The sequence below is a fragment of the Eutrema salsugineum genome, unplaced genomic scaffold, assembly GCF_000478725.1.
Source record: "Eutrema salsugineum unplaced genomic scaffold, Eutsalg1_0 scaffold_13, whole genome shotgun sequence".
NCBI classification, from domain to species: Eukaryota; Viridiplantae; Streptophyta; class Magnoliopsida; order Brassicales; family Brassicaceae; genus Eutrema; species Eutrema salsugineum.
This window is the reverse complement of record NW_006256885.1, coordinates 8,294,330-8,318,145: the sequence shown is the minus strand read 5'-3', so window position 1 is coordinate 8,318,145 and position 23,816 is coordinate 8,294,330. Positions and strand designations below refer to the sequence as shown.

The following is a 23,816-nucleotide window of genomic DNA, read 5'->3' as shown; positions in this document are numbered from 1 at the left end:
AACGATAACTCACCAGTCAGAGTGAAGACAGCGTGAAGATGGGTTTGTTCGTAAATTTAAGGAACAACTCACCGAAGACAGTGTGAAGGTCCTCCGACATTGTCGGCAGCGAATCGACAGCAGGCGATGGTGTCGACGAGAGAGGAGATATTTTCGGCGTTTCGGAATTGGAATTAAGATTTAATTTTTGGCTCTTTTTTAAATTTCAAAGTTATGTAAGGGTACTTTGGCAATTAACGTATTCTAGAAGCTGAGACTAGAATTGAACGCTCACTCAGACGCTAGCGTTTGATTCTTCAAATTTTTTTTTTTTTTTTTATCAAAACGTTTGATTCTTCAAACTATAAATAATTGATACAGCATCGTCGACTAAACGCTTTTTCTGTAACAACGTTCAACGTCTACTTTGCTAAGAATCACGAACAGGGAACGTGAGGCTGAAATTGTTTCGAGGTTCGTTTGAGGAAGCAAGTTTGATAAGTTCAAAAGGGGAACGAAGAATCAATACAACAATCCTAATCAATTAAATATAGAGTTATATAATCATTCTTAGTAGCACCGATTCATACATTACCATTTCTACGAGACTTGAGGCTACAATTATTCATGCTTCCACTGTTTTTCTTTTCAAAAACAAACAGGCTAAATATCAAACATACCATTCGTTTCTCTAGTGAGATCAAATTGCGGCTAAAGGAGTCATTCAAAATCGATATCTCAAAGTAAAAATCAACGATCAAGTTTCATGAACAAGCCTGCTTAATTATTTCAATCAGCTATACTCCTAAAGCAACTACAAGCCAGATATTTGAGAGATAGAATGACCAAGACAGACAATTTATCAAATTCATCAAACATGGACAATAGATGAAAGTACTGATTAAAAGAAACAACTTGAAGACAAATTAACAACCATTCGATAGTTGAACGATGAGTTCTTTAGCAGCAAGTAACCATTATCCAATAACCATTAAAGAAAGAGAAAAATGCAAAAGAGAATCTAAAGTCTCACAATTCCAACAACACAAATCCCAAAACGTTGAGAGAAAACCCCAAACCAGATTTTAACGGTAACTCTTCTGGAAACGAGCACGAGCACCACGACCACCGAACTTCTTGGGCTCGCACCGCCTCGGATCCGCAACGAGAAGAGTCCTATCGTATCGGACCAAGATATCCTTGATCTCCTTCTTCGACTGCTCATCAACATACTTCTGGTAGTAAGCAACCAGCGCCTTGGCGATGCTCTGACGGATTGCGTACACCTGAGATGTGTTACCACCACCTTTGACACGGATCCTCATGTCAACTCCGGCGAAACGGTGTTTCCCGAGGAGGAGGATTGGCTCGAAAATCTTGAAGCGGAGGATCTCCGGCTGATATAGCTCGATCGGACAACCGTTGAGCTTAATCAAGCCAGAGCCGCGTTTGCAGTGGGTGACAGCAACCGCCGTCTTCTTCCTTCCGAAGCATTGCACAGATTCTACCGCCGGTTTGCTCGCCATAGCTAGGGTTTATGATTCGGTGCTTCCCTGCAGCCAAAATGATATATGAGACGAAAAGAAACCCTAATCCGAGGTGCCGAAGAGAAGCATAAGCTTTTATAGGTAAATGTGAGAATGGGCTCGATTAGTTTTAATGGGCTGATTTCAAAGGCTCATAAAATATGGGTAAACATGGGCCGAAGGTACATCAAAATAGGGACTAGGTTAGATTAACCGGCTGGTTCTTTAGTTAATCTGCGGGTTTCTTTAAAACTTTTCCTAAATTAAACTTTCCGGCTTATAACGTCGTTTAGTTTGTAACAGTTTGACTTCCGATCTCGATTTGTGTTTATGGTGGCAATAAAAACCGCTAAAGATTTTGTTGAGACATTTTTTAGCTAATATCACACGGGAATTTGCTTTACTATGGTAAAATCTTTGTCTGGCTTTGGTTGGGAACTACTAGGAAAAGGTTTACTTGTGTCTGAGGTTCATAAGCGATCCTTATGAAACATAAATGTAATATGTTTTTGTAAAAAATAAGCTTTTAAGAGTATTATATTAAAGTTAGACCCTAGACCAATATTTCTCAATCCATATTATAGACACGGCCCTGAAACTCCTGATAATTAATTTATCAATCTTTCTGATACTAATTTTCTCTTCGGTTTTTATTTACAGTGCCGAGTGAATCTTGTGTTTCAGTTTTCTTTCCCTTCATAACTTTATCTGTCATGTGGGAACTCCAGGTCGTTTTCCATAACTTTGAAGTGTTGAGGCTGCTGTCTAGAGCAATGAAGGTTCCACATTTTGAAGTATGACCTCTCAAGATTCTTCACCTGTAGCCAATGGAAAGCTAATCCGTTAAGAAATAAACCCGAAGAGGAGAGGAATGGAGTCGGAAAAGTGTTGCCAAACTAACCCAGCGCATGGTGTCGAATAGAGGACAGGTTAAGCGGCTAGCCCTCAACTCCTTAGTCAGTGCCTGAAGTTTTGGCTTGTTCAGCGCCAAAGAGACCGCCTTCTCTTCGTATTCCTCCAAGCTGTTTTCATAAGCGTGTCATGAATATCTCATCCATATAAACAAAGGATACAGAACAAAGCACAAGTTAGTTTATGCTAAGACTCACCTGTTAACAATCATCTCATGTCCCAGACCAGTTGCAAGGCAGAGTGATCCAGCAACTCGAGTTGCCATTTTCTCAAGTGGTAATGTTATCATCGGTACACCAGCCCAGAGAACATCTGTTCCTGTTGTGTGTCCGTTACACAGAGGCCTAAGAACGGGAAGAGGGGAGTCAAATTGTGGCAGAATGGGTTTTGTATTTGTGTTTCAGATAAAATGAAGTAGAGATGACTTTAGTGGAGCCGGAAAAAGAACTCACGTGTCGAGGATTACATCAGCAAGGACACTTCGCCTGATATGTTCGTTCTTCATGGCAACATCCGTGAAGATTATCTGACCAGGCTGTACACCTTGGGCAGCAGCATCTGGATATTTGGTCATACAATAGAGTTGTAAGAAGTGATGAAAACAGAAAAACAAGAAACGCTAAGCAATGGGAATGTAACCACACATACATGTGCGAAACCTCATTTCTCCAGCTGCAGGGAAACGGAGAAGCCAAAGAGCACTGTTGGGTACTCTTTTAAGAATGTTGCACCTACGTGGTAACAGGGAAAAAAAACAGACAAATCACCTGGCGAAAATGTAAACTGATATCTCTATCGATTAGCTACAGGTTGTTATATATGCTTCCATGACAGTTTAGAACGTCGTTTGTAAAAGTTGGCAAGCAAACTCAAAACCTTAGATAAACATTTACCAAGTATTGACGATCTCAGGATCCATTTTGTACAGTTGGTTGAAGCATGCAAATATGAATTTGTCTTCAGGAAGTCCATAGTCAGATCGCTTGGGCTTGGAATTTGGATCCAGCACATCCTGATTTTTCTGCAAAAAGCATTTATACAATGAGTTTTTTTTTACTCAAAAACCACCAAAGATCAATAGATGTCCAATAACATGGTAAATAGAACTTTTCTCTGAACATGCCTGCTTGTAATCATTGACAAAGTAGCAATGTGGAAGGTGGACAAGCTTCTCTGAGTAAATATGTGAATATTGCAGAGGAGACACGAACTGAAAAGGAAAAGAGAGTTACCAGTCAAAACATCGAAAATGGAGTTGGGAGAAAAAGATATATGTTCTGAATTTTATTCTTTTCCCGAAGACTCTAACCTCATCAGTAACTAAATAGTCGATGTAGGTTGCCCCAGTTGTACCCGGGAAGCCCATATACGAAACCTGGATTGGTGCAGGCTGCATAGCAAATATTTCATTCCTAGCCCCCTGCATAGGTTAAACCAAAACACCATTACCAAAAAGATTTCCATGGGGTTGGTTGGTTGGTTGGTTGCAGCTCCAGAGTAAAACATTTCTGAAATGTTCAGAGCATACCTTTGTGTAACCATTCAGATTGATGAGGATCTGGATTTTGTCTTCATTTATAATTTTAGCGATAGCATCGGACGACATAGCAGAAACGTCCAGGAAATGCTCGGCTTCGGACTGGATACGCTGTCTCCACTCAGTACCATCATTTGGACTTAATGCATAGCAGAACACCTGTAAAAAAGTGGTTTGCTTTGCTGAAATCCCAGATTCCAAACAGAGGATAGGCAGATACAGAATGATCTACCATCGATTACTGAAAATCCTAGATTCCACAAACAGGATTCGTTTGGTTCCATACATTCCTCCCATCATGAGAACTAAACCTAGTATGCACGAATTTATGGGCTCGCTAAAAACCACTGATTCAAGAACCTAAACTTTCGATATGATATTAAAGAAGAACTTAAGAAATGAATCAACAAATATTCAAAAGCAGGATACAAACCTCAACATTTTCTCTGTTGTGCATCCCAAACACTGATCCCATGAGGTGTGACAACGGATGATTACCAAAATCACTGCTCACATATCCAATCCTTAATCTCTTAAATCCTCCCTCACGCTTTACAGGGAGCCCAGCTGGATGGTTAAAGGGAGGTAGTCCAAAACGGGAAGCAATTATAGAGCAGTGTGCAGCATATTTACGACTGAAAAAAAAAAACAGTCGTAAACCTGATTTGAGTTTCAGGTTCAAACCTGAAAGGAAGTGACCATGAACATATGTATGACAAGTATTCGTTTTGAGTTTCAGGTTCAAACCTGATTTCGAGGGCAAGAATAGGATCAATAGGGTATGCTATTGCATGGAACGGCTGGACACTTGGAAGGACCGACATCTGAAGATAGGATCAAAGGGTATGCTATTTCCTTACTTTGTAAAAGCATATAAGTACCAAAAGTATTGTGGCCAAAAATACTTACATTTATTTGCCTCCTAATAATGCCTTCAACTTCAGTGAACATTTTGCTACGGTCCTCCCAACAGCATACACACTGTACAGGAAAGAAGAATAAACTCAGGGGAGTGGAAAAGTAGGTGAGTTAACAAGAACCACGAAACGGAGAGAAAAGCTATCATATCAAACGTGTGACATCAAACTACGAAAAAGAATTACCTGCAAGGTGTGTAGAAGGTTGCAAGTTGCTTCTGGGAAGTCTGGTCGTAGTAGCAAGGCCTGCTTATAGCTCGTTATGGCAGCTTCCACATGCCCACTGCTTATGCAAGAAGGTCCAACAAATACATCAACCAAAACATTATATATATATATATAATCTATATATTTCTAGTGGAACACACGCAGTTAAAGATGGCCAATGTTATACTGCCACGTCTTAAATATTCTTAATCCCACGAAACAAGAGCCTAACTAACACCAAAGCACCATAAGGACTTTACGGGATTATACAAAGGCTTATAGTGATGCATATTGTCCATAATTTTCGGATATATAACTACATAAGGCCATACTCTATTCAAGATAGACAGTGCAATACGCAAAATTTTCTTTGCCCTGTTCTTGGATAGGTGGTATTTGAACACGTATCTGATATACATTATAAATGTACAATGCGGAGAATGGATACCTATCCTTGTAAGCTGAGGCCAGGTTTGCATGAGCTTCAGCCATTGTAGGCCGGAAAGTAATAGCATGCATGTAATCCTGAATTGCTTCAGATACCCTCCCGATCTCTTTGTAAGTATTGCCTCTATTAACAAGAGCATCAGCTGCCAATGGGTCAATACGAAGAACCTCATTATAGCAGGATATAGCATCTGTGTAATTTCCCTGTAGTTAAGGAGAAATACAACCAAAATTCGTCAAATATGTTCAACAGTCCAAAAATGATTGAACATTGATAAAGGGGCATGTAGCTACCTGTTGTTTGTAGATTATTGCAAGGTTATTGAAAGGTGCAGATAGCCCTGTAGTTACAGCCAAAGTAGCCTTGAATAATGAGGAAGCAGGACCCATCATATTCCTGTTCACAATGTGCCATGACGTTAGGAAATTATAATAGTATACATCAAGTACGAACCAAGAAAGAACCACATACCACTCCATATATATATTTCCAAGATTGGCCATTGCTTGAGGATGATTTGGTTGTAAAGCAAGACATTGCTGCAAAACCATTGATTTGTCAGTAACGTGCGATTTCATTAGCAAGCCTGAAAAAGGGACCACACTTACATTATAACACCGTATTGCTTCATCAACTCGCCCAATGTCCTTCAAAGCATTACCCTTCAAGTCGCAAACGCAAGAAGATCATATGTCAGAAATATTGTTCATAGACCACAAAACCCACATAATATGTGTTGTGATGCTAACCAAGTTGTTGTAAGCCTCTAAAAATCGTGGGTCTCGGGAGATAGCCTGCTTGTAGTGCCGAATTGCTAAATCCAGTTGACCTTGCTCATAGTATATACTGGCTATATTTCCTGCATCAAGTAGTTATAACTCAATTTTGAAAGAGGCATCACGCATTTACTTGAGCAAGTAGATTTTATTAGAGCAAGCAATTACTTGATCAAATAACACTCACCAAATGCCATTGCACAGTTTGGCCGCATCTGTAAGGCATGCTGATAACACATGATTGCCTCTGTTGGTCTCCCGAGAGCCTTATAAACAAAGAAGAAATATAATTATGTTTCTTATATTGTCCAGAAAACATTATTGCACTGAACTTTCAGCTACTGAACCAGAACAATAAACATACCTTATACACATTTCCCAAATTTAAATATGCATCAGGGAATGCAGGTTTCAACTTCACAGCTTCCTGGTAAATTAAGAAATTCAGCTAACAGTTAAAACATAAAGAATACAATCTGAAAAGAAAAAAAACTCGAGTTTCCATTAATCGATCTGTATAACATATAAAAGATATTTTCAAAATTCTCCATATCTCACTCATTTTCATCATATTCTATGACAAGATCGATTTGCCATAAAAAAATTCCCTCCCCCTGCTTTCCACATATCAAGGCTTATACCCATTTCCCCATCCCTCAAGAATGATTTTCCCTTTAGACATTGGCTAACTTGAAGAATGGTCTGGTGGATCTGACAACGATTTTTCAAGTGATACAAATAGAGGAGATTGCGCAAACAGACCACTATGTTCACCGATATTTCTAGGATAGAATGAAGCATACCTTGTAGTATTGAAGGGCTCTATTGAGATCACCTGACTCCATGAAAAGACCAGCAAGATTCGACCATGCAATAGCAAATGTTGGTTGTATGCGAACAGCTTCAAGGTAGCAACTGTATGCCTGCACAAAATATTACATTCTGACAATTTGGACTCTGGCAGAAGATACTGACTATAAGACTGATGATCATCCCTGCGTGCCTTTCAGTAACAACTTCATGTCTGTATTGATTGTGGATTATGACACAGTACAACACAGAAAAAATGAATGCGTCCATCAGTAATTGCAGTTGATAAAACCGGTAAACAGGCTACAGATGTGTTGCTAGAATACTAAAGCATCACGTCACCTTCCATTTAATTATTTCTTATTTTGGTTCAATTACATATACTTCTGCAATGAAGAAACTTTGACCAATCAATTGTAAGATTAGGACCCGCATCCACCACAAGAGAGCACAAGGAAATTGCAAATCATATTTTTAGGGTTGGAACAGGAACAGATTAAGTTAAAGAGTTTCATTCACAAGACTTACTTCCTGAATCAATCCTTGAGCCTTCATCAGATTCCCCAAATTACTATGTGCATCAACCTTGGGTAAAATCACATTACAAGGTCAGAAGACGAAGAAAAGAAGATAGAAGCAGTAAAATCTCCACAAAGTAGTGAAACGGGTATCAATGACTAATTTGTCTTCACTTTTTTATTTCTCAGGTAAGAAGCTAGATAGAAGGATCAAATACCAGAAGTGGATTCAATGAGAGGGCCTGCTGACAGCATTGTGTTGCCTCGCTGAGTCTTCCCTTTCGCATGTATGCACTAGCCAAATTCGACCAAGCATCAGCAAAGTTTGGCCTCAGCTGAGAATTAGATTGAAAAAGAAAGCGTAAGAAAGTGGAAAAAGAGGAAAATGCAACAGCAGCAGTATATGTTGAAACGTGAACAGCGGAAACGGAGAAGCATAAGTTTAATATTGGCACAACCTCAATTGCAATTAAGTAGTAGCGGATTGCACGATCAGTATCCCCTTTTTCCTGGAAAGAGCAGATCACAGATATAAAAATATATTTATTGGCAACAACGAACTGATCAAGCAAAGGCCAAGACAATTACCTTCCATGCGTTCGCCATGTTCCCATAACACTCAGCAAACTGAGGTTGAATACGAAGAGCTTCTTCATTTCTAGCAATGCACATATCATAATCTTGGAGCTGCACGGCATGTAATATACGAGTTACCTGCTAGTTCATTCAAAATAGGATAGAGTACTGACTAAAAAGAGAAGGGGATAAATAGTACCTGGTAATAAATAGCACCAATAAGAAGAAGATTATCAGTACGTAATGGGTTTCTTTGGTAAACCATGTTGCTGTGCTCCAGGGCTTGTTTGAAATCTCCTGCTTTGTACAGTTGATGAGCAAGGGCCAGGCGTTTGTCTTCGTCAGCTGCACGAAACATTTACAGTAATCAGCAACACATAGCAGAAATAGAAGTGCAGAGAGCTAATCATTAGCAGTCACATTCTCCCAAAAGCAATTAGCTTTTTTACCCTAAAATAAACAAACCAAATAACCAAAGCCAAAAACTTTTCTCGCCCAAATATAGAATCCCGAAAAGTTAAAAGAGAAACACAAGTTGCAGTTTGTAGCAAGTTTGATTTCACCAAATCTAAGATTTTTGAATTTATCATAACAATTAGACCTAGAAAAGGAAAACTAGATCGCACAACCTATAGTCCATAGTAAAATTATGGGATTTATTCAAGGATCAAAGGGATTAAAAATACACTAAAAACCGATCAGGAAAATTATGCTGTGAAGAAGCGAATTCAGGAGAGAGAGAGAAAAGTTCGGGACAAATCAGAACCTTCATGAGACTTATTGAACTGCTGGAGGAGACTCGACGAAGACGAAGACGAAGCCGACAAATCAAGCTTTCTGGAGAAAACCTCATCAACTCGATCCGAAAGAAACACAGGCCGAGAGATCATCGCAGCTCCGTTTTTCGACGAGATCATCGCGTCTAGATGAAAATAAACACCAATCTCCCTGAGATCACAAGTCTCCGGGACTTCGCCGGAGAATCAAAACGCCGATGATAACGCACGAGATAAGACAAGGGCAAAAACCCTACAATCGAAATTCCTTTTCCTTCCTCCTCTCGACCTCGAGCTTTGCTTCCTCCTCCTTTAGCTTTCTCTCTCTTTATTACCTTTTGTCTATTTCCTTTTTTGGGCCAATCAAAATCTTACACATATAATTAGACTTGAATGGATAACACGTGTAAATTTTGACGCCGTTGATGTACGTTTTGGGTCAAAGAGTCAACAAAATCTGGGCAAACCCAGAGAAGGCGAGATTCTTTTGTCTTTAGTAACACGTGTCAAAGTCGCAACAGTGTTTTCCTTCTCAAAGGTTGTTATCTAATATCCACCAAAAAATCTGTATATTCCCAAAATAATTAAAATGTGCCCACAAGAAAACGTAATTCTGATCAATTAATTACCTAAAGATGAGATATCATACTATACTAGGAAAAGTAGATCTTGGTCTTAAAGAGAAGTAAATTATACAATATCTTCACCTTTTTGGCCGCATACAATATAGCAATAATTTTCTTTAAACTAAATAAATATTGCAATATGTATGTAGAACAGTAAAGTAAATTTCGATAGTAAATCACAGTCAGTTATATTGTATGTACATAAAAAAATTGGATATGGAATGAAATGTGTAACTTTGGAATTGGACATCTATAAATTCAATTAGGCAAAAGCACATATAGTTTAATACTATAATTGATATTTTGATCTAATCCATTGTTTGCCTGATTAGACAGATCAGCTAAACACTTAAACTAAACGCTAATCAATAAGTTACACATTCCACTTTACAATCTCTTCAATAACAACTGAAAGTATATCATAAAACAGAAGAGCTATGTCGATTTTTAGACAGTCAAGCGCCCAATAGAAATGCTAAGTCGTTTTTTATTTGTTTGCCAAATAGTTAATCAGTCAAAAACAAAAACGCTCAACCATTTACATAAACAATAACTCAATAATTAAAAGAAGAAAAACTCCAAAAGAATCGGCGCCAAACTATTTCTAGAACATGGGAAAACATTAGGCCATCATCATTAATGTAACTTGCGTAAACAATAATAATAGTAAATCTTATCTCTAACCAACTCAGGCCCCAATAAATGGGTTGCTCAGCCGACACCGACATATCTTTACGGTTTTTACCAAACTTTCCTCTCTCAACTTGTCAACCACGTAGACAACGCATGACATATCACATCACATCAGAGACCATAAAGAATCATCACTTCTTTGAAATCGCCACGTAACGAAACAAAAATAGCGTTTGCGTCCAATCTTATTATGGGCCCCAAAGACCAAACAAACAATGCGTAACGATTGACTAAAGTCTATATAGCATTGAGTAAGTAACTCGTTCACAACCAAAACCAGTTCCAAGTTCCAAACATTCAAAAGAAAACTGTCTTCACTGAATGCGTTTCCTTGGGAATGTTTCCTTTCAACTAACTTCTCTAAGGTTTGGATTCCGCAGCCATTAGACCGTTGGAAGATTGTACCAATGACAATCCAAACAAAGGTTTTACGTAAGAAATTGTGTGTCTCAAAGAGAGTAACAAAGAAGGTTATGGTTACCTTCTCGCCGAGTTTGAAAGGCGGGAGACCATTGTTGGACCATCAACAAAAGCCCGACTAGATTCTGAAGCCCACTATTGGCCCACCTTCGTTTAGGGCTTATGTGTCTTCAACTATTATAAATACTCTTACCCCCGCCGCAAGAAATCATAGAAAAAAAAAACCTTGTTGCAAACTGAAACAACAATGACGATGATCCTGGATCTTCCAAGAGATTTGGTAGAGGAGATTTTCTCTAGAATTTCATTGAAATCCATGAGAGCAGTGCGATTAACTTGCAGAAAGTGGGACACTTTATCAAAAAGCCGGAGCTTTACAAAGATGCGTTTTGATAAAGAAGTTTCCGCAGCAAGGGAAGGGGAGTCTCGGATGATGGTCGTAATGATGAATAACGATCTTCATTTGATGAGCTTTTTCCTCGAAGGAGATCCATCTACTGAGCATAAAGGCAAACTCAGTTGCTTAAACGGAAACAAAAAGATTAAGATATCACAAGTCTTCCACTGCGAGGGACTACTGTTATGCATCTTGAAAGATGATTCTAGGTTTGTTGTTTGGAATCCGTATTTGAGGCAAACAAGGTGGATCAAACCAAGATATTTTCACCGGGGACATAACGGGAAGTATATGGACAGGTATAGATACGCTCTCGGATACGTGAAAAACAAGAAGAAGAAGAAATCCTATAAAATCTGGAGGTTTTTGGATGATCGTCAAATTGAAAACATCTATGCACCCGGAGAACGGTTTAAGTGGTATGAAATCTATGATTTTGACTCTGATCTATGGACAACTCTTGATGTCCCTTTACACTGGTTCATAACGTTTCATCAGCGTGGCGTCTCCCTCAAGGGAAACACTTACTTTTGTGCTACGAAAGATAACTTAGAAGACGAACTTGACGATCACTTGATCTGTTTTGATTTTGAAAGTGAGACATTTGGTCCTCTTCTGCCTTTTCCGTTTAGCGCTGGGAAAGATGACAATGTGGCTTTGTCTTGCGTTAGAGAAGAGAAGCTTGCGGTTTTACTTACCCACGACGAATCATATGAGCTTAACATATGGATTACGACTAAGATGGAGTCCGAAAAGGTTTTGTGGAGCAAGTTCTTGACATTGGACACGGAGCCTGAGTATCCGATTTCTTCATATGGGGGTTTCTTCATTGACGAAAGAAAGAAAGTCGTCATGGGTTTTGATGAAGAAGAAGATGACTGGTATCACAACAATTACCACACAGTTAGCATCTTTGGAGAGGCTAAATATTTAAGAAAAATGATTCTCCGTGACAAAACCACTAGGAGGAGCACACAGTTGTGCTCTTATGTTCCAAGTCCAGAGCAAATCAAGCAGCCCGCACGAGGCAAAAATGAACGACAGAGCAGCTTAGAAAAGCGTCGATATGATGAAAAGATGTTGACACTTAGGGCAGAAGGAAAAAAAGAGATGATACGCCGCCTAACTAATGTTTTTCGTTCTTTCGTCTTATTTTCAATTTTGTTTGTTTCGTCTTATTATTACCTTTTTTTACTATTGTATGATTAAAAAGTAAAAACAAAACAGAAATATCAGCAGAAATTGTTTCTTTTCTCATGTTGGGATTAGTCATGATCATTGCGAACCGAGGAACCGAGTAAAGTTTGGATTTTCGAATTCAGCCGGTTAAATGTGGTTAACACTCTTCTCAGCAATTAAGCGCAAGCTTCTTTGGTTTGTTCAAAACGGTCTGGTTGATGGATGGGATGATCCGCGTCTCCCAAGTTGCTTCAAAGAATCTCAATTTCATGAGTTGAGACATACTCTGGAGTATTATATATAAAAAAAGATAATTTATCCGGCTTGTCCTCGACATAACCACTGTGTGATTTTTGAGAAGGAATCCACATTCACCAAGAGCAATTATTTGGATCGATAAAGCTCATGCTATGGCTATATAATATCAGTGGACGAGGAAGTGACTTTAATGGACTTTGGTAATGCAATAGTAGTGAAGAGTAGACAATCACCACGTAGAAGGAGCAAAGGATAATGATCACCCGCAATGACTGCATCTTCAAGAAATCTTTCAAGACGATAAAGTTGAACCTCACTTGGCTTCCTGATACTAGTGAACTGGTCAACCTCACATTAACAGAGTTTGAATATCTAATCAAGATGAAGAAGAAGATCCTCGGGAAGAAGACGAAGAAGAACCACCATCACAAAAGCGATGAGGAGGAGGGGGACTATGATGTGAATGAGTTTACAATGTGATTTACACAGTTTGTAAATAGTTTATTATTTTTTCAAAACCTGCGTTTCTTTGCCTCTCTAGAAAATATGTTGGGCAATACCTTAGTATATTTTTTTCATTATAATGGCTGACGAAGCCAAACAATGGCTATTTTAAAAACAAACGCTTGATTTGTTAAACCGGATTCCATGTTTGAAAAAGGGCATGGAAACATAATTGTTTGTTTTGGTTTGTTTCAGGTAAAACTCTAGACGAATTACATGTCGCCAAGAATCACAAAAGCAGCTGTGTCTAAAAGCTAATCCAATAAATTCATTATAATGAAAACTTTTACCTGAAAAATTAAGCTTTCTATGGATTGTTTTTGCTGAGAATGAACAAAACTTTCATAATAACTAAGACATACTGCTTCTTCTGATTTCTGTTTCTTATAGAGGAGAGCTTCCCAGTAAGCAAAAGAAGAAGAAGAAGATATATACGAGAAACTAAGAGCTTACTGATGATGATGATGGAGGCTCTTGAGGCTCAGATCGGGGATTCTCATTCGACTGTCTAGCAGATATGACCTTGTCTAGGGTTTGGTCAGGGACTGTAATCCCTGTGGCTTCCATATCTGCAACTATGGCAATTGCTGCATCAAGTTCTCCAAGGTCCAAGCACAATGTGATAATGAATAATGAGTTTAGCTATGGTGAACCTCCGCGTATTCAAGGAACAAAATTAACTTGATAGTTATTATATAATCCTTCAGAAAACGCAATCAGATGAATTTGAATAACAAGCAGTTTCCAGAATCTAAAGATTTGATGAAGTCAAAACGAAATACCCATTTCCATAATCTGATGTCAAAATGCCCATCACATCATCAACATCTCGAGCTGAATTCGATCTTTGAGCCAGTTTCAATCCATCTTTCACGACACCAAACACCAACAAAATTGAAAGCTTTCGAGATTACCTTATCCTTATTTGTAGGGATGGAGGAAGAAGGTGACGAAGCGAGCCGGAGTAATTCGGTGCAATTCAGTGTCTCCGCTAACCGCCCAATTCACAGTAGCCGGCGTTCTCTTCTCCGGCTAACCAGAGAAGCATCTCGGCCGATGATCCAATTTCTCTGAAAAATGAAACGACAATCCATAAGAAGCAAAACGCATATAACATCGAATGACATAAATAATGATTTTGTATGACTGGAGTTAATTTGACGGGCGGGTGACATAATATCAAATGATGTTAATAATGTTTATGTATCACAGTAGTTAATTTGACGGACAGTGACATATAGGAGACATGCTCTTAATTGCTGAAATTTGCTCAAAATAATGACAAAACGACAATCAAATAACAAGTAAAACGCAACCTACTCGCTCAGTTTTAAATTTTGCCCAAAAATGAGCAAAATCGGTGGACTATAACCCACGAATTAGGCCTAACGCGCGCAACGCGCACCAGGTGCGAGTGGGTATGAATATGTGTTTTCATGCGCGTGGCGTCACGCTCCCTGACTTTTCTTCCGTTAAAGCCAATAAAACCAATAAAAACAACGAGTATTTTATATAGTAAACGACATCAATATTGCATGTTATGCCGTTTTTAGCCAAACTAAAACGACGAATATTTTAAGTTTCGTCAAAATAAAAAGTAGAGTATTTCAAGATGAGATTTTTCAGATGAGTATCAAAATCTCTGAACTTCAGATTTGGCTCGTAGAGAAGAGCCGAGAGACGAAATCAGGTCTGTGTTTGTGTTTAAATGGAGCATAAGTGTAAAGTGATTATGTTTTTCCAGGCGAGAAAACAGTGAATTTGTGATAGAAAAAGAAGCAGAAGCTGTATGTAATGATATTGAAAACAATGGAAAGGTAGTTTCAACCAAGGACTCGGAATGATAGTGATGTATGTGTTGGTATTGATACTCTTGTTGTTGTTTTGTTCAGGAAAATGGTTGTACACAAAGTAACTTAGGCATCTAAATTGCAGGCTAAAAAAGATGCAGTTTTTGATGATGTATCAGAAGAAATCTAAGATATTACCAATGCAGTAACCAAAGTAGACCTAAACCCAAAAAAAAAAAAAATGAGTTACCTGAAAACTTCATTTATGTTCTTGTAAATCAAGCAACAAACGAGAGTAATGTCATCAGTATACAATTCATATGAACAGAGGAGTATGGTGACAATCTCCATTAAAGGAGAAAGCAAAGGACTAAAAGTTTTGTTTTTTCAACGAACATTTCATCTGTGAGCAGTAATGGAAGAGAAACTCAAACAAGATTACAAGATCTCGACTTGTACCTAAACCCTAATAGTCCCCAAAAGCACTCCCTTTTTTCAGTCTAAGAAATCTATGGGATCACCTGCAAATTAAATCAAGGGCAAAGAAGAGGATTCCATTGCGGCTGAAAGACCAGAGACTGATGTTGTCGTCGTCTCTCAAACTGTTAGCCTCAACGACATTGCTCCATTCACCACTCAACAGTAAACACTTGAGGCGTCTCCCGGATTCAGTCTTGAGAACACATTTCTTCAAAACCATATTCCACTGATCGATAATAATATCTTGGAATGGCTCTGGAAGAAGAACACAAGGAAGATTACGTCCAGTTACGAGCATTATGAGAATTATTTTCATCAGAAAGCTTCATCTTCATCATTCTTTTGCAACAACTGGTTCTGCTTCAGATACATAATCGTGCCTGTAAACCTTCTCGCGAAGTTTCAAAGGCGGGAGACCATTGTTAGACCATCAACAAAAGCCCGACTAGATTCTGAAGCCCAGTACTGGCCCACTTTTGTTTAGGGCTTATGTGTCTTCAACTATCATAAATACTCTTACCCCCGCCGCAAGAAATCAAAGAAAAAAAAAAAACCCCTGGTTGCAAACTGAAACAACAAGGACGATGATCTTGGATCTTCCGAGAGATTTGGTAGAGGAGATTTTCTATAGACTTCCATTGAAATCCATGAGAGCAGTGCGATTAACTTGCAGAGAGTGGGACACTTTATCAAAAAGCCGGAGCTTTACAAAGATGCGCATTGATAAAGAAGCTTCTGCAGCAAGGGAAGGGGAGTCTCGGATGATCATAATGATGAATGAAAATCTTCATTTGATGAGCTTATTCCTCGAAGGAGATCCATCTACTGAGAATAAAAGCAAACTCAGTTGCTTAAACGAAAACGAACAAATTAAGATAGCTCAAGTCTTTTACTGCGAGGGACTATTGTTATGCATCTTGAAAGATGATTCTAGGCTTGTGGTTTGGAATCCGTATTTGGGTCAAACAAGGTGGATCGAACCAAGATATTTTCACCAGGGACATGGCGGAAGGGATATGGAGAGGTATAGATACGCTCTCGGATACGTGAATAAGAAGAAGAAGAAGAAATCCTACAAAATCTTGAGGTTTTTGGATGATCAAATTGAAAACATCTATGCACCCGGAGAACGGTTTAAGTGGTATGAAATGTATGATTTTGACTCTGATCTATGGACAACTCTTGATGTTCCTCCACACTGGTTCGTAACGTGTTCTCAGCGTGGCATCTCCCTCAAGGGAAACACTTACTTTTGTGCTATAAAAAAGAACTCAGAAGACGAATTTCACTTAATCTGTTTTGATTTTGCAAGTGAGAGATTTGGTCCTCTTCTTCCTTTTCCGTTTACCGCTGAGGATGATGACTATGTGACTTTATCTTGTGTTAGAGAAGAGAAGCTTGCGGTTTTACTTACCCACAACGAATCAAATCCATATGAGCTTGAAATATGGATTACGACTAAGATTGAGTCCGAAAATGTGTTGTGGAGCAAGTTCTTGACATTGTATACGGAACCTTTCTATCCGATTTCACCTTGGGGTTTCTTCATTGACGAAAAAAAGAAGGTCGCCATGGGTTTTGACGAGGACTTTTATCACCACACACTTAGCATCGTTGGAGAGGCTAAATACTTGAGAAAATCGGTTCTTGGCAACAAAATCTCTAGGATGTGGCCACATGTGTGCTCTTATGTTCCAAGTCCAGTGCAAATCAAGCAGCCAGTCAAAAGAAAAAGGCAGAGCAACTTAGAAAAGCGTCGATATGATGAAAAGATGTTGACACTTGCGGCACTTGAAAACCCAGTCAACGAGCTTTCTCCAAGAGGCAAAAGGAGAAAATGATATTTAAAATCTATCTTTAGCATTTACATAAAGCCTTATTAATGTCTTTCATTTACTCGTCTTCTCTTTCAAATTTATCCCTATTTTGTTTCTGTGTCCCATCTTATGATTTAAAACTGCCTGGATTAATAAAGATATTTTGTTGTTTCTAAAGTGACTTATATAATCTGATCAAGTATGCTATGGGACGAATGCAACGGGGTCCTGATGAACCGTTTGTAGATGAAACCACATTCACCAAGAGCATTTGGATCGATCTAGCTGATGCTATGTCAGTGTGGACTTAGAAGTGACTTTAATGTACTGGGTTAATGCAATAGTTAAACCGGATTCCATGTTTGAAAAGGGCATGGAAACATAAGTTGTTTATTTTGGTTTGTTTCAGGTGAAACTCTGTACGAATTACATATCGCCAAGAATCACAAAAGCAGCCGTGTCTAAAAGCTAATCCAATAAATTGATTATAATGAATAATTTTACTAGAGCTTCCTATGGATTGTTTTTGCAGAGAATGAACAAAACTTTCATAATAACTAAGACAGGCTGGTTCTTCCGATTTCTGTTTCTTATAGATGAGAGCTTTAAGCAAAAGAAGAAGAAGAAGATACGAGAAACTAAGAGCTTACTGATGATGATGATGGTGGCTCTTGAGGCTCAGATCGGGGATTCTCATTCGACTGTCTAGCAGATATGACCTTGTCTAAGGTTTGGTCAGGGACTGTAATCCCAGTGGTTTCCATATCTGCAACTATGGCAATTGCTGCATCAAGTTCTCCAAGGTCCAAGCACAATGTGATGATCTCATCGTACAATGGGCTGCAATTAAAAAGATGATATTTGATTGTTTATAGTCAAGTTTAGTCATTTTTGAATGTGGCTTAGACTAGTGTCCACTACTGGAATTTAACCCAAAGAGTGTAACTGAATTTACCTGCCAAAAGAGTACCCAAGACTGTGTGTCGTCTGCAAGATCTTCAAGAAGGCTGAAGGCATGGGAGCTCTTACAGCAGCTCGTAATATCACCGCACAATCGCCAATTGTTGGAATTCCACCCAATTCAATCACCTACACAAACTCATTATGACGTATTATTATCATATATATTAACATGATAGATCATAAAAAGCTATATAATTATAGTGCTTGCCTTTGTCATGAGCACAATTGCCAACTCGACTTCCCATTCTTGTGACCATTTCCGTGGAGTTTTGTTCTTATAATCCTTCTCCCATGTCCAACCCCAAACATCTGCTATTGTATACATGTCCGACACGTCAAACACTTTTCTTTCCCTCATTTCTTTGAATGCTTCAAATGGTTCCTCAGGGAACCAATCCTCATCTGCATCATCCTGATGGATGGAATCACCATTGTGAAAACATGCTTAAACTATCAAACTCACGAAACATGTGACTAATTAAATCTTAAACATATCATAGGTTATTATACATACACACCTCGAGTGTCATACGGGACGCTCTCTTCCCGCGTTTCTTTGTTCTGTTTGCTTCATCGGATTCTTTCAAGAGTTGTACTCCAATCATTTGAAGATGCTTCTTAGCGTCGGCTGCCTTATTCTTCACTAAATCCTCTCCTTCTGCTCGATTCTCAGTTTCTGCAACCACCACTTCTTCTTCCTCTTCATCCTCCTCATCTCCTTCCTGTTCCTCCTCCTCCTCATCATCATCATCTTCAGCTTCTTTTACAACATCTTCAATCGTGTTCTCTGACTCACCTGTCGCTACTGATTCAGCAGTCTCCTTCGATTCAGCTGATGTTTCAATCAGGCCTTCCCCAAGAAACCGACGTTTCCAGAACTCTGTATCTCCTTCATGTAGCTTGATTCGACGTATTAATTCATCTACTTCTTCATCGACCTATATTAAAAACAAAATTTGTCACATGTGTCAAGTACACAAGTTACACGTTTCCCCACTGAAAGAAAAGAACACATAAATTTACCTCCTCCTCTTCTTCTTCAATAGGAGGAACCCAAAGAGGTCGACCTCGAGATTTGTTTATTCTTCTTGCTTTTTGGACACGCTGGTAAAGAACATTTCTCGTTCCATCAATCGGCAAACCCTGAGCTTCAAGTTCTTCCTTTAACTCTGATACAACCATCTTGCTTGCTGCTTTCGGCTTCAAAAGATTCTGTGCAGGACCTTTTATAATGTTCCGTAATCTCTCCATCACTCTTATGTAATCAGATTCTGATGCATCTCCTAGAACTGGAAGACCTTCACTCTGTAAGGTTCTCAAAAGCTTCCTATGGTGAATTTTCCAATCGTCAAGACACCTCTGTTTGAAAGACGTTTCAATAGGGTTTGAGTATATAAACCCAGAAGCATCAGGATCTAAAGGAGTTTTCCCTCTTCGAGGTACCCAACGCTTGCGCTCACCAGTAAGCCCCCCTTCCTCTATGTACCTGAAAATGTTTACGGACGTCCAATCTTAATATCCAAGACAACATGATGTAAAGGACACCGTACTTCTTTTAGACAATTAGAACAGAGTACTAGCGTTTAACCTGTCAATAGGAGGATAGAAAATCTGATCAACAAAATTCCAGTCAAACCACGCAGGAATCTAGTTTTTACCTTGCTAAATAATCAATTTCATAGCCAAGTTCAGCTTCTTCTTGCAATGGCTCAATCCATGAGCTCACTAGTGTCCGATACTTTCTGCTCATAATCATGGCTCTTGGAGGTATAGGTTGGTTATCTTTGCGCATTGCATCTAAAGCTTCAATAAGCTCAACAATTCTTCCTGGTTCAAAGGTAGAGGGTGTATTTTAAAGACAGTAAATTTGCGAAGGAAGACAAAAAAACATGTCACTAGCACAAGTCCTAAATATCAACAAACGAAGGTAACACTTAAATGCAATAACAGAAACATAGGATATAAAGAACCCACTATAAATAGTTCTAAAAATAATGTTCCATAATCTCCCAGAAGGTGTTCAACATATGCCTCTGCATATTAGAATTTTCACACAGGTACAAGTGTATGCATACCTTCTCGACACAAAGCCCGGAGATACAAAGAGAGAGGATCCTCAAAGTTCCCCGCATTGTGTAAAACTATTGTTCCTCCTTCAAAGTTTTTCAGAGCACGAAAATGTCTAATCGCTTCTTTTACAACACAATATTTCGTGAAGCACTCAACTAAGAGCCTGAAATGGATCATTACACAGATCATATTAGGATTTTTACAATAGAGTGTAAAAATGCATAAATATGTATAAAGTACAAGACAAAATGAAATAAAAATTCTCTTACGCATGAGTCTTCACATTTGGCTGTACACGTTTGTGGTCCTCAACCATCATTCCAAGTAATTCAGCAACATCTTGAACCCTGCGATTCATGCAACAGCCTAGCTGAAACTTTGTCCACTTTTGAGATATATGTATGCAATTAAAACTCATATGAATTACCTATCATATGAATCCGCTCTTGTATAGGCTTGAATCACCCAGTTATATGTCTCCGTATCAGGCTTCATAAAATCTATCAAATCAAGATTACATTAAGCCATGTAAGAAGCCACCGTGCAATAAATTTACAATCAATGGAAGCGGAAATTAGCTTAGGAAAGATATAAACCTTCACCGTACTCCATATTTTCGAATGTAGAATAAGCTACCTCGGGAATCCCACATGTAGCCTACACAACGGAAGAAAAGAAAACCTATTTGATGTCAACAAAAAGGCTTACCATCTTCATTAGACAAAGAAGAATCACGTGTTTACAATCCAAGATACCATCACAAACCTGCACACTAAGAAGACAGTTGAAATGAAATGTCGTCGCCATTCTACCAGCAGCCTCCATTTCGTAAGAAATGTCCAAGGCATTAGAATGATCTCCAGCTTTGCAATCTTCTTCAATCATCAGATCATAAAGCTGATCGGTTGCTCTCATCCCACCTCTAGCACCCTTCAAGAAAACTTTATTCGCATCTTCCAAGTGGTTGGTCCTCATGAGCTCCTCTGCAAAATACCACAAATCCAATTACAAACGATTACTCAGTAACCCCAAGCAAGGTAAACAAAAAAGGAACAAGCATTTGATTGTAACACATAGTCTTGGCAAGAGAGATTACCAACAAGAATTAGCCAAGCTTGACGAATGTCATAGTTAAGCTTCTCCATTGCGGCAAGGAGTTCTAAGCCTCTAGTAGCATTTCCTTTTGAACCAGAGAGTCGAACCAAAGCAATCATCGTTTCAGGAAGCGGACGTTGGCCTGCACCTAGCTCCTTTCTCAGCGAGTGCATCTGCAATCACCCACACACACCAGAAAAAAAAGAAAGAAAACTCTTTATTTTTTACTTGAACGACCATTCACCCGAGAAATTACGAGAGAGAGGAAAGTCCAAATTTGGAAATTTTGTTTAAAAATGTGTGAAGTCTTAAACCATAGCTCAAGTTCTATAAGCTACAGAATCAATTTGAGTCTTCAACCAAAGGCACAACAAAAGCAAAATCAATTTGAGTTTGTAACACCAACAATGAACTATTCTCTTGCATCTAAGAAATTAAGCTATAGGAAAGCATTTACCGCGCCTTGTTCGTCGCCGTTAAGCGCGTGGGCCACGACCAAGCCATGGAAAGAACGTGGTCCAGGGCTAAGCCCAGCGGCGATCATGTCGTAGATAACCTCAGATACGCCTGATGTGTCTCGATTCCTGGCTCGTTCCATGAGCTCGTCCATGAATGTGAGGCGGAGACTCCTCTCCAGTGCCGAGACAGCTTCGCGGCTGCCGAAGGATGAGGAGTCGTCATTCTCCGCTCCGTCGCCGCGCTTCTGCTGCTGCTTCCTCCTCCTCCTAGGCTTCTTCTCCGGTGCAGAAATTGAGCAGCGAATGGAGGAACACCCGGCGGCGCGACGGGGAATCGGGTGGATTGAGTTGGAGGGAAACGGAGGATTGAGGAAGAAGAGAGACATTTTTGGCTCAAGTCTTCTTTAGATACTCATTTTACTGGGGAGTGGATAAAGTCATTTGAAAAGACTTAAGATAATTATAATTCTCACTTATTAATCGATGATCACGTGGAGATCACGTGAGGATATTTAATCGAACCAAATTGACTTGAATCCTTACCATTAGTCATATAACCGAACTTAACCAAGCGAGATGTGGTTATTCTATTTTAATCTCCAAGAGAGGAGGAAGTCATGTTACTAAATCGAACATCTCCAAGAGAAACTTGTATTTTTAAGGTGTGAGAAACCTTATATTTGAGGTTTGAGGGTTATGCTCTCCATGATAAACCTTAAAATGATACTTTAAAAATATTATACTTTACATTTTAGTATTTACTATTTATAATTAATTAACTAATAGTATCATAAAACTTTGATAAATAACTATAAAATACATATTAAAAATATTATAAATAATATTAATTAATACAATTTTAATATAACAGTACATATAAATGATAATAAAATACACAAACTAAATCATATTAGTTTTGTTGTAGTATTTTTATTTGTGTAATATTTATATGTTCATGTAAGTTTATTTTTTGTATTATTTTAGTTTGTATGAAATTTGCTTTATATAATATTGTTGTTATGTATTTATTTTTTAATGTTATGTATTATTTTACTATTTTTCATTGTTATTTTTATTTAAATTATCTTTTAAAATTTTATATGTATATATATAATTTATTTATAAAAATAAAAAATGGAATATTAATAAGATATTACATTAGGAAAGTTGAAATGATAAAAACAAAAGTTATTATGATTAATTTTAAAGCATATAACTAAAAGGATTGAAATGCAAATAAAAAAATGACACCTTAAATTTGAGGTATTGAAGGTGTCACTGTTCAATACCTCAAAATTTGAGATTTTAAAATATTTTTTGGAGGACATAAAACCTTATATTTGAAGTTATAAGGTATTTTTTGGAGATGTTCTTATAATTGTCACTATATTAATTACACAAGTACAAACTTGTTTGAATGCAATCTTGTATTTATTTATTATTAGTTGTTAAACAAGTGCTTTTTAAAATCACGTCTTCGAAATTTGATGTTCAAAAGTACATGTGTATTAAACTATTAATTAGCGGAGCTTTCATGAGACTGAGTGGGTAAGAATAAAATATAAAGCCTGATCTTAGATTTCCTTTGTATTGAAACAGATTTGAACCTGAGCAATGATTTCAATGGAAGTTTTTGTAGAATATGTTTCTATTTCATGGATTAATAGTTTCTCCCGTTGACACTTCTTCCTCCATCGTTGACTTTCTACTGAAACAACACTTCGCAATAATAACCAACAAATTAAAATTAATAAAAGCTGATCATAATTATTTTGAATATTCCTTATGTTTGTATTGTATCGAACTAACGGTATAAACATTGATTTTTTTTGCATGCAGATAAACATACACAAGGGTTTGTGTATTTCGTGGGTGCTAATATCATGCATGCATGGTTTTAGTATTTTTATATACGTATTACGTATACATGATATGAGTAGAAATTACTACAGGAAAAATGGCTTTTCTTAACGGCCGAAAACGCTATATTACGATACAATAGCGTTTTATAAAGCGCTCTGACAGCGCCTGTCATAATAGATCAGACACTTTTGATAGCGGTTTTCTTAACTGTTATCGTATTT

The 23,816-nt window shown here is 38.1% G+C and overlaps 4 protein-coding genes and 1 pseudogene across 5 annotated transcripts; 2 read left to right on the top strand and 3 right to left on the bottom strand.

The window, feature by feature from the left end:
* Positions 1–821: 821 nt before the first annotated feature.
* Positions 822–1,573, bottom strand: LOC18024851 (40S ribosomal protein S16-1). The gene has a single exon (XM_006408150.2). The coding sequence runs from the start codon at positions 1,503–1,505 to the stop codon at positions 1,065–1,067; it is 441 nt and encodes a 146-aa protein (XP_006408213.1). The 5' UTR covers positions 1,506–1,573; the 3' UTR covers positions 822–1,064.
* Positions 1,574–1,985: 412 nt separating this feature from the next.
* On the bottom strand, positions 1,986–9,309 carry LOC18024850 (probable UDP-N-acetylglucosamine--peptide N-acetylglucosaminyltransferase SEC). Of its 2 annotated transcripts, XM_006408149.2 has the most exons (27): positions 8,973–9,309; positions 8,406–8,551; positions 8,219–8,317; positions 8,089–8,139; positions 7,849–7,965; positions 7,641–7,697; positions 7,106–7,225; positions 6,667–6,729; positions 6,490–6,568; positions 6,276–6,385; positions 6,135–6,188; positions 5,998–6,065; positions 5,820–5,922; positions 5,527–5,729; positions 5,058–5,154; positions 4,864–4,935; positions 4,702–4,778; positions 4,388–4,589; positions 3,946–4,113; positions 3,727–3,837; positions 3,541–3,627; positions 3,311–3,438; positions 3,066–3,148; positions 2,870–2,975; positions 2,615–2,761; positions 2,407–2,527; positions 1,986–2,323 (listed from the first exon to the last, which is right to left on the bottom strand). In XM_006408149.2, exons 1-27 carry the CDS (start codon positions 9,121–9,123, stop codon positions 2,210–2,212), a joined length of 2,934 nt encoding a protein of 977 aa, XP_006408212.1. In that variant the 5' UTR covers positions 9,124–9,309; the 3' UTR covers positions 1,986–2,209. The 2 variants fall into 2 exon arrangements, with proteins under 2 accessions (XP_006408212.1, XP_024014904.1); XM_024159136.1 differs by lacking the exons at positions 8,219–8,317; positions 8,406–8,551; positions 8,973–9,309 and having other exon boundaries at positions 7,106–7,326.
* Positions 9,310–10,965: 1,656 nt separating this feature from the next.
* Positions 10,966–13,035, top strand: LOC18024849 (annotated as a pseudogene).
* A 2,869-nt stretch (positions 13,036–15,904) lies between these two features.
* Positions 15,905–17,170, top strand: LOC18024847 (F-box/kelch-repeat protein At4g33290). Its single transcript, XM_006408143.2, has one exon. The coding sequence runs from the start codon at positions 15,914–15,916 to the stop codon at positions 17,168–17,170; it is 1,257 nt and encodes a 418-aa protein (XP_006408206.1). The 5' UTR covers positions 15,905–15,913.
* Positions 17,171–17,608: 438 nt separating this feature from the next.
* Positions 17,609–22,152, bottom strand: LOC18024846. Its single transcript, XM_006408142.2, has 13 exons — positions 21,732–22,152; positions 21,276–21,447; positions 20,945–21,162; positions 20,776–20,836; positions 20,607–20,679; positions 20,449–20,526; positions 20,185–20,342; positions 19,768–19,936; positions 19,133–19,595; positions 18,628–19,047; positions 18,318–18,521; positions 18,102–18,235; positions 17,609–17,986 (listed from the first exon to the last, which is right to left on the bottom strand). The coding sequence occupies exons 1-13, from the start codon at positions 22,116–22,118 to the stop codon at positions 17,785–17,787; spliced, it is 2,739 nt and encodes a 912-aa protein (XP_006408205.1). The 5' UTR covers positions 22,119–22,152; the 3' UTR covers positions 17,609–17,784.
* Positions 22,153–23,816: the final 1,664 nt, after the last annotated feature.

Coding starts and splice junctions, on each gene's coding strand:
- LOC18024847 (XM_006408143.2), top strand. CDS start 15,914: ATGATCTTGGATCTTCCGAGAGATTTGGTAGAGGAGATTTTCTATAGA.
- LOC18024850 (XM_006408149.2), bottom strand. CDS start 9,123: ATGATCTCGTCGAAAAACGGAGCTGCGATGATCTCTCGGCCTGTGTTT. Junction 7,966..8,088: donor ACTACTTAATTGCAATTGAG/GTTGTGCCAATA, acceptor TCTAATTCTCAG/CTGAGGCCAAACTTTGCTGA. Junction 3,149..3,310: donor CCTGAGATCGTCAATACTTG/GTAAATGTTTAT, acceptor GTTACCACGTAG/GTGCAACATTCTTAAAAGAG.
- LOC18024846 (XM_006408142.2), bottom strand. CDS start 22,118: ATGTCTCTCTTCTTCCTCAATCCTCCGTTTCCCTCCAACTCAATCCAC. Junction 20,527..20,606: donor AGAGCGGATTCATATGATAG/GTAATTCATATG, acceptor CATGAATCGCAG/GGTTCAAGATGTTGCTGAAT. Junction 18,522..18,627: donor CGTCCCGTATGACACTCGAG/GTGTGTATGTAT, acceptor TCCATCCATCAG/GATGATGCAGATGAGGATTG.
- LOC18024851 (XM_006408150.2), bottom strand. CDS start 1,505: ATGGCGAGCAAACCGGCGGTAGAATCTGTGCAATGCTTCGGAAGGAAG.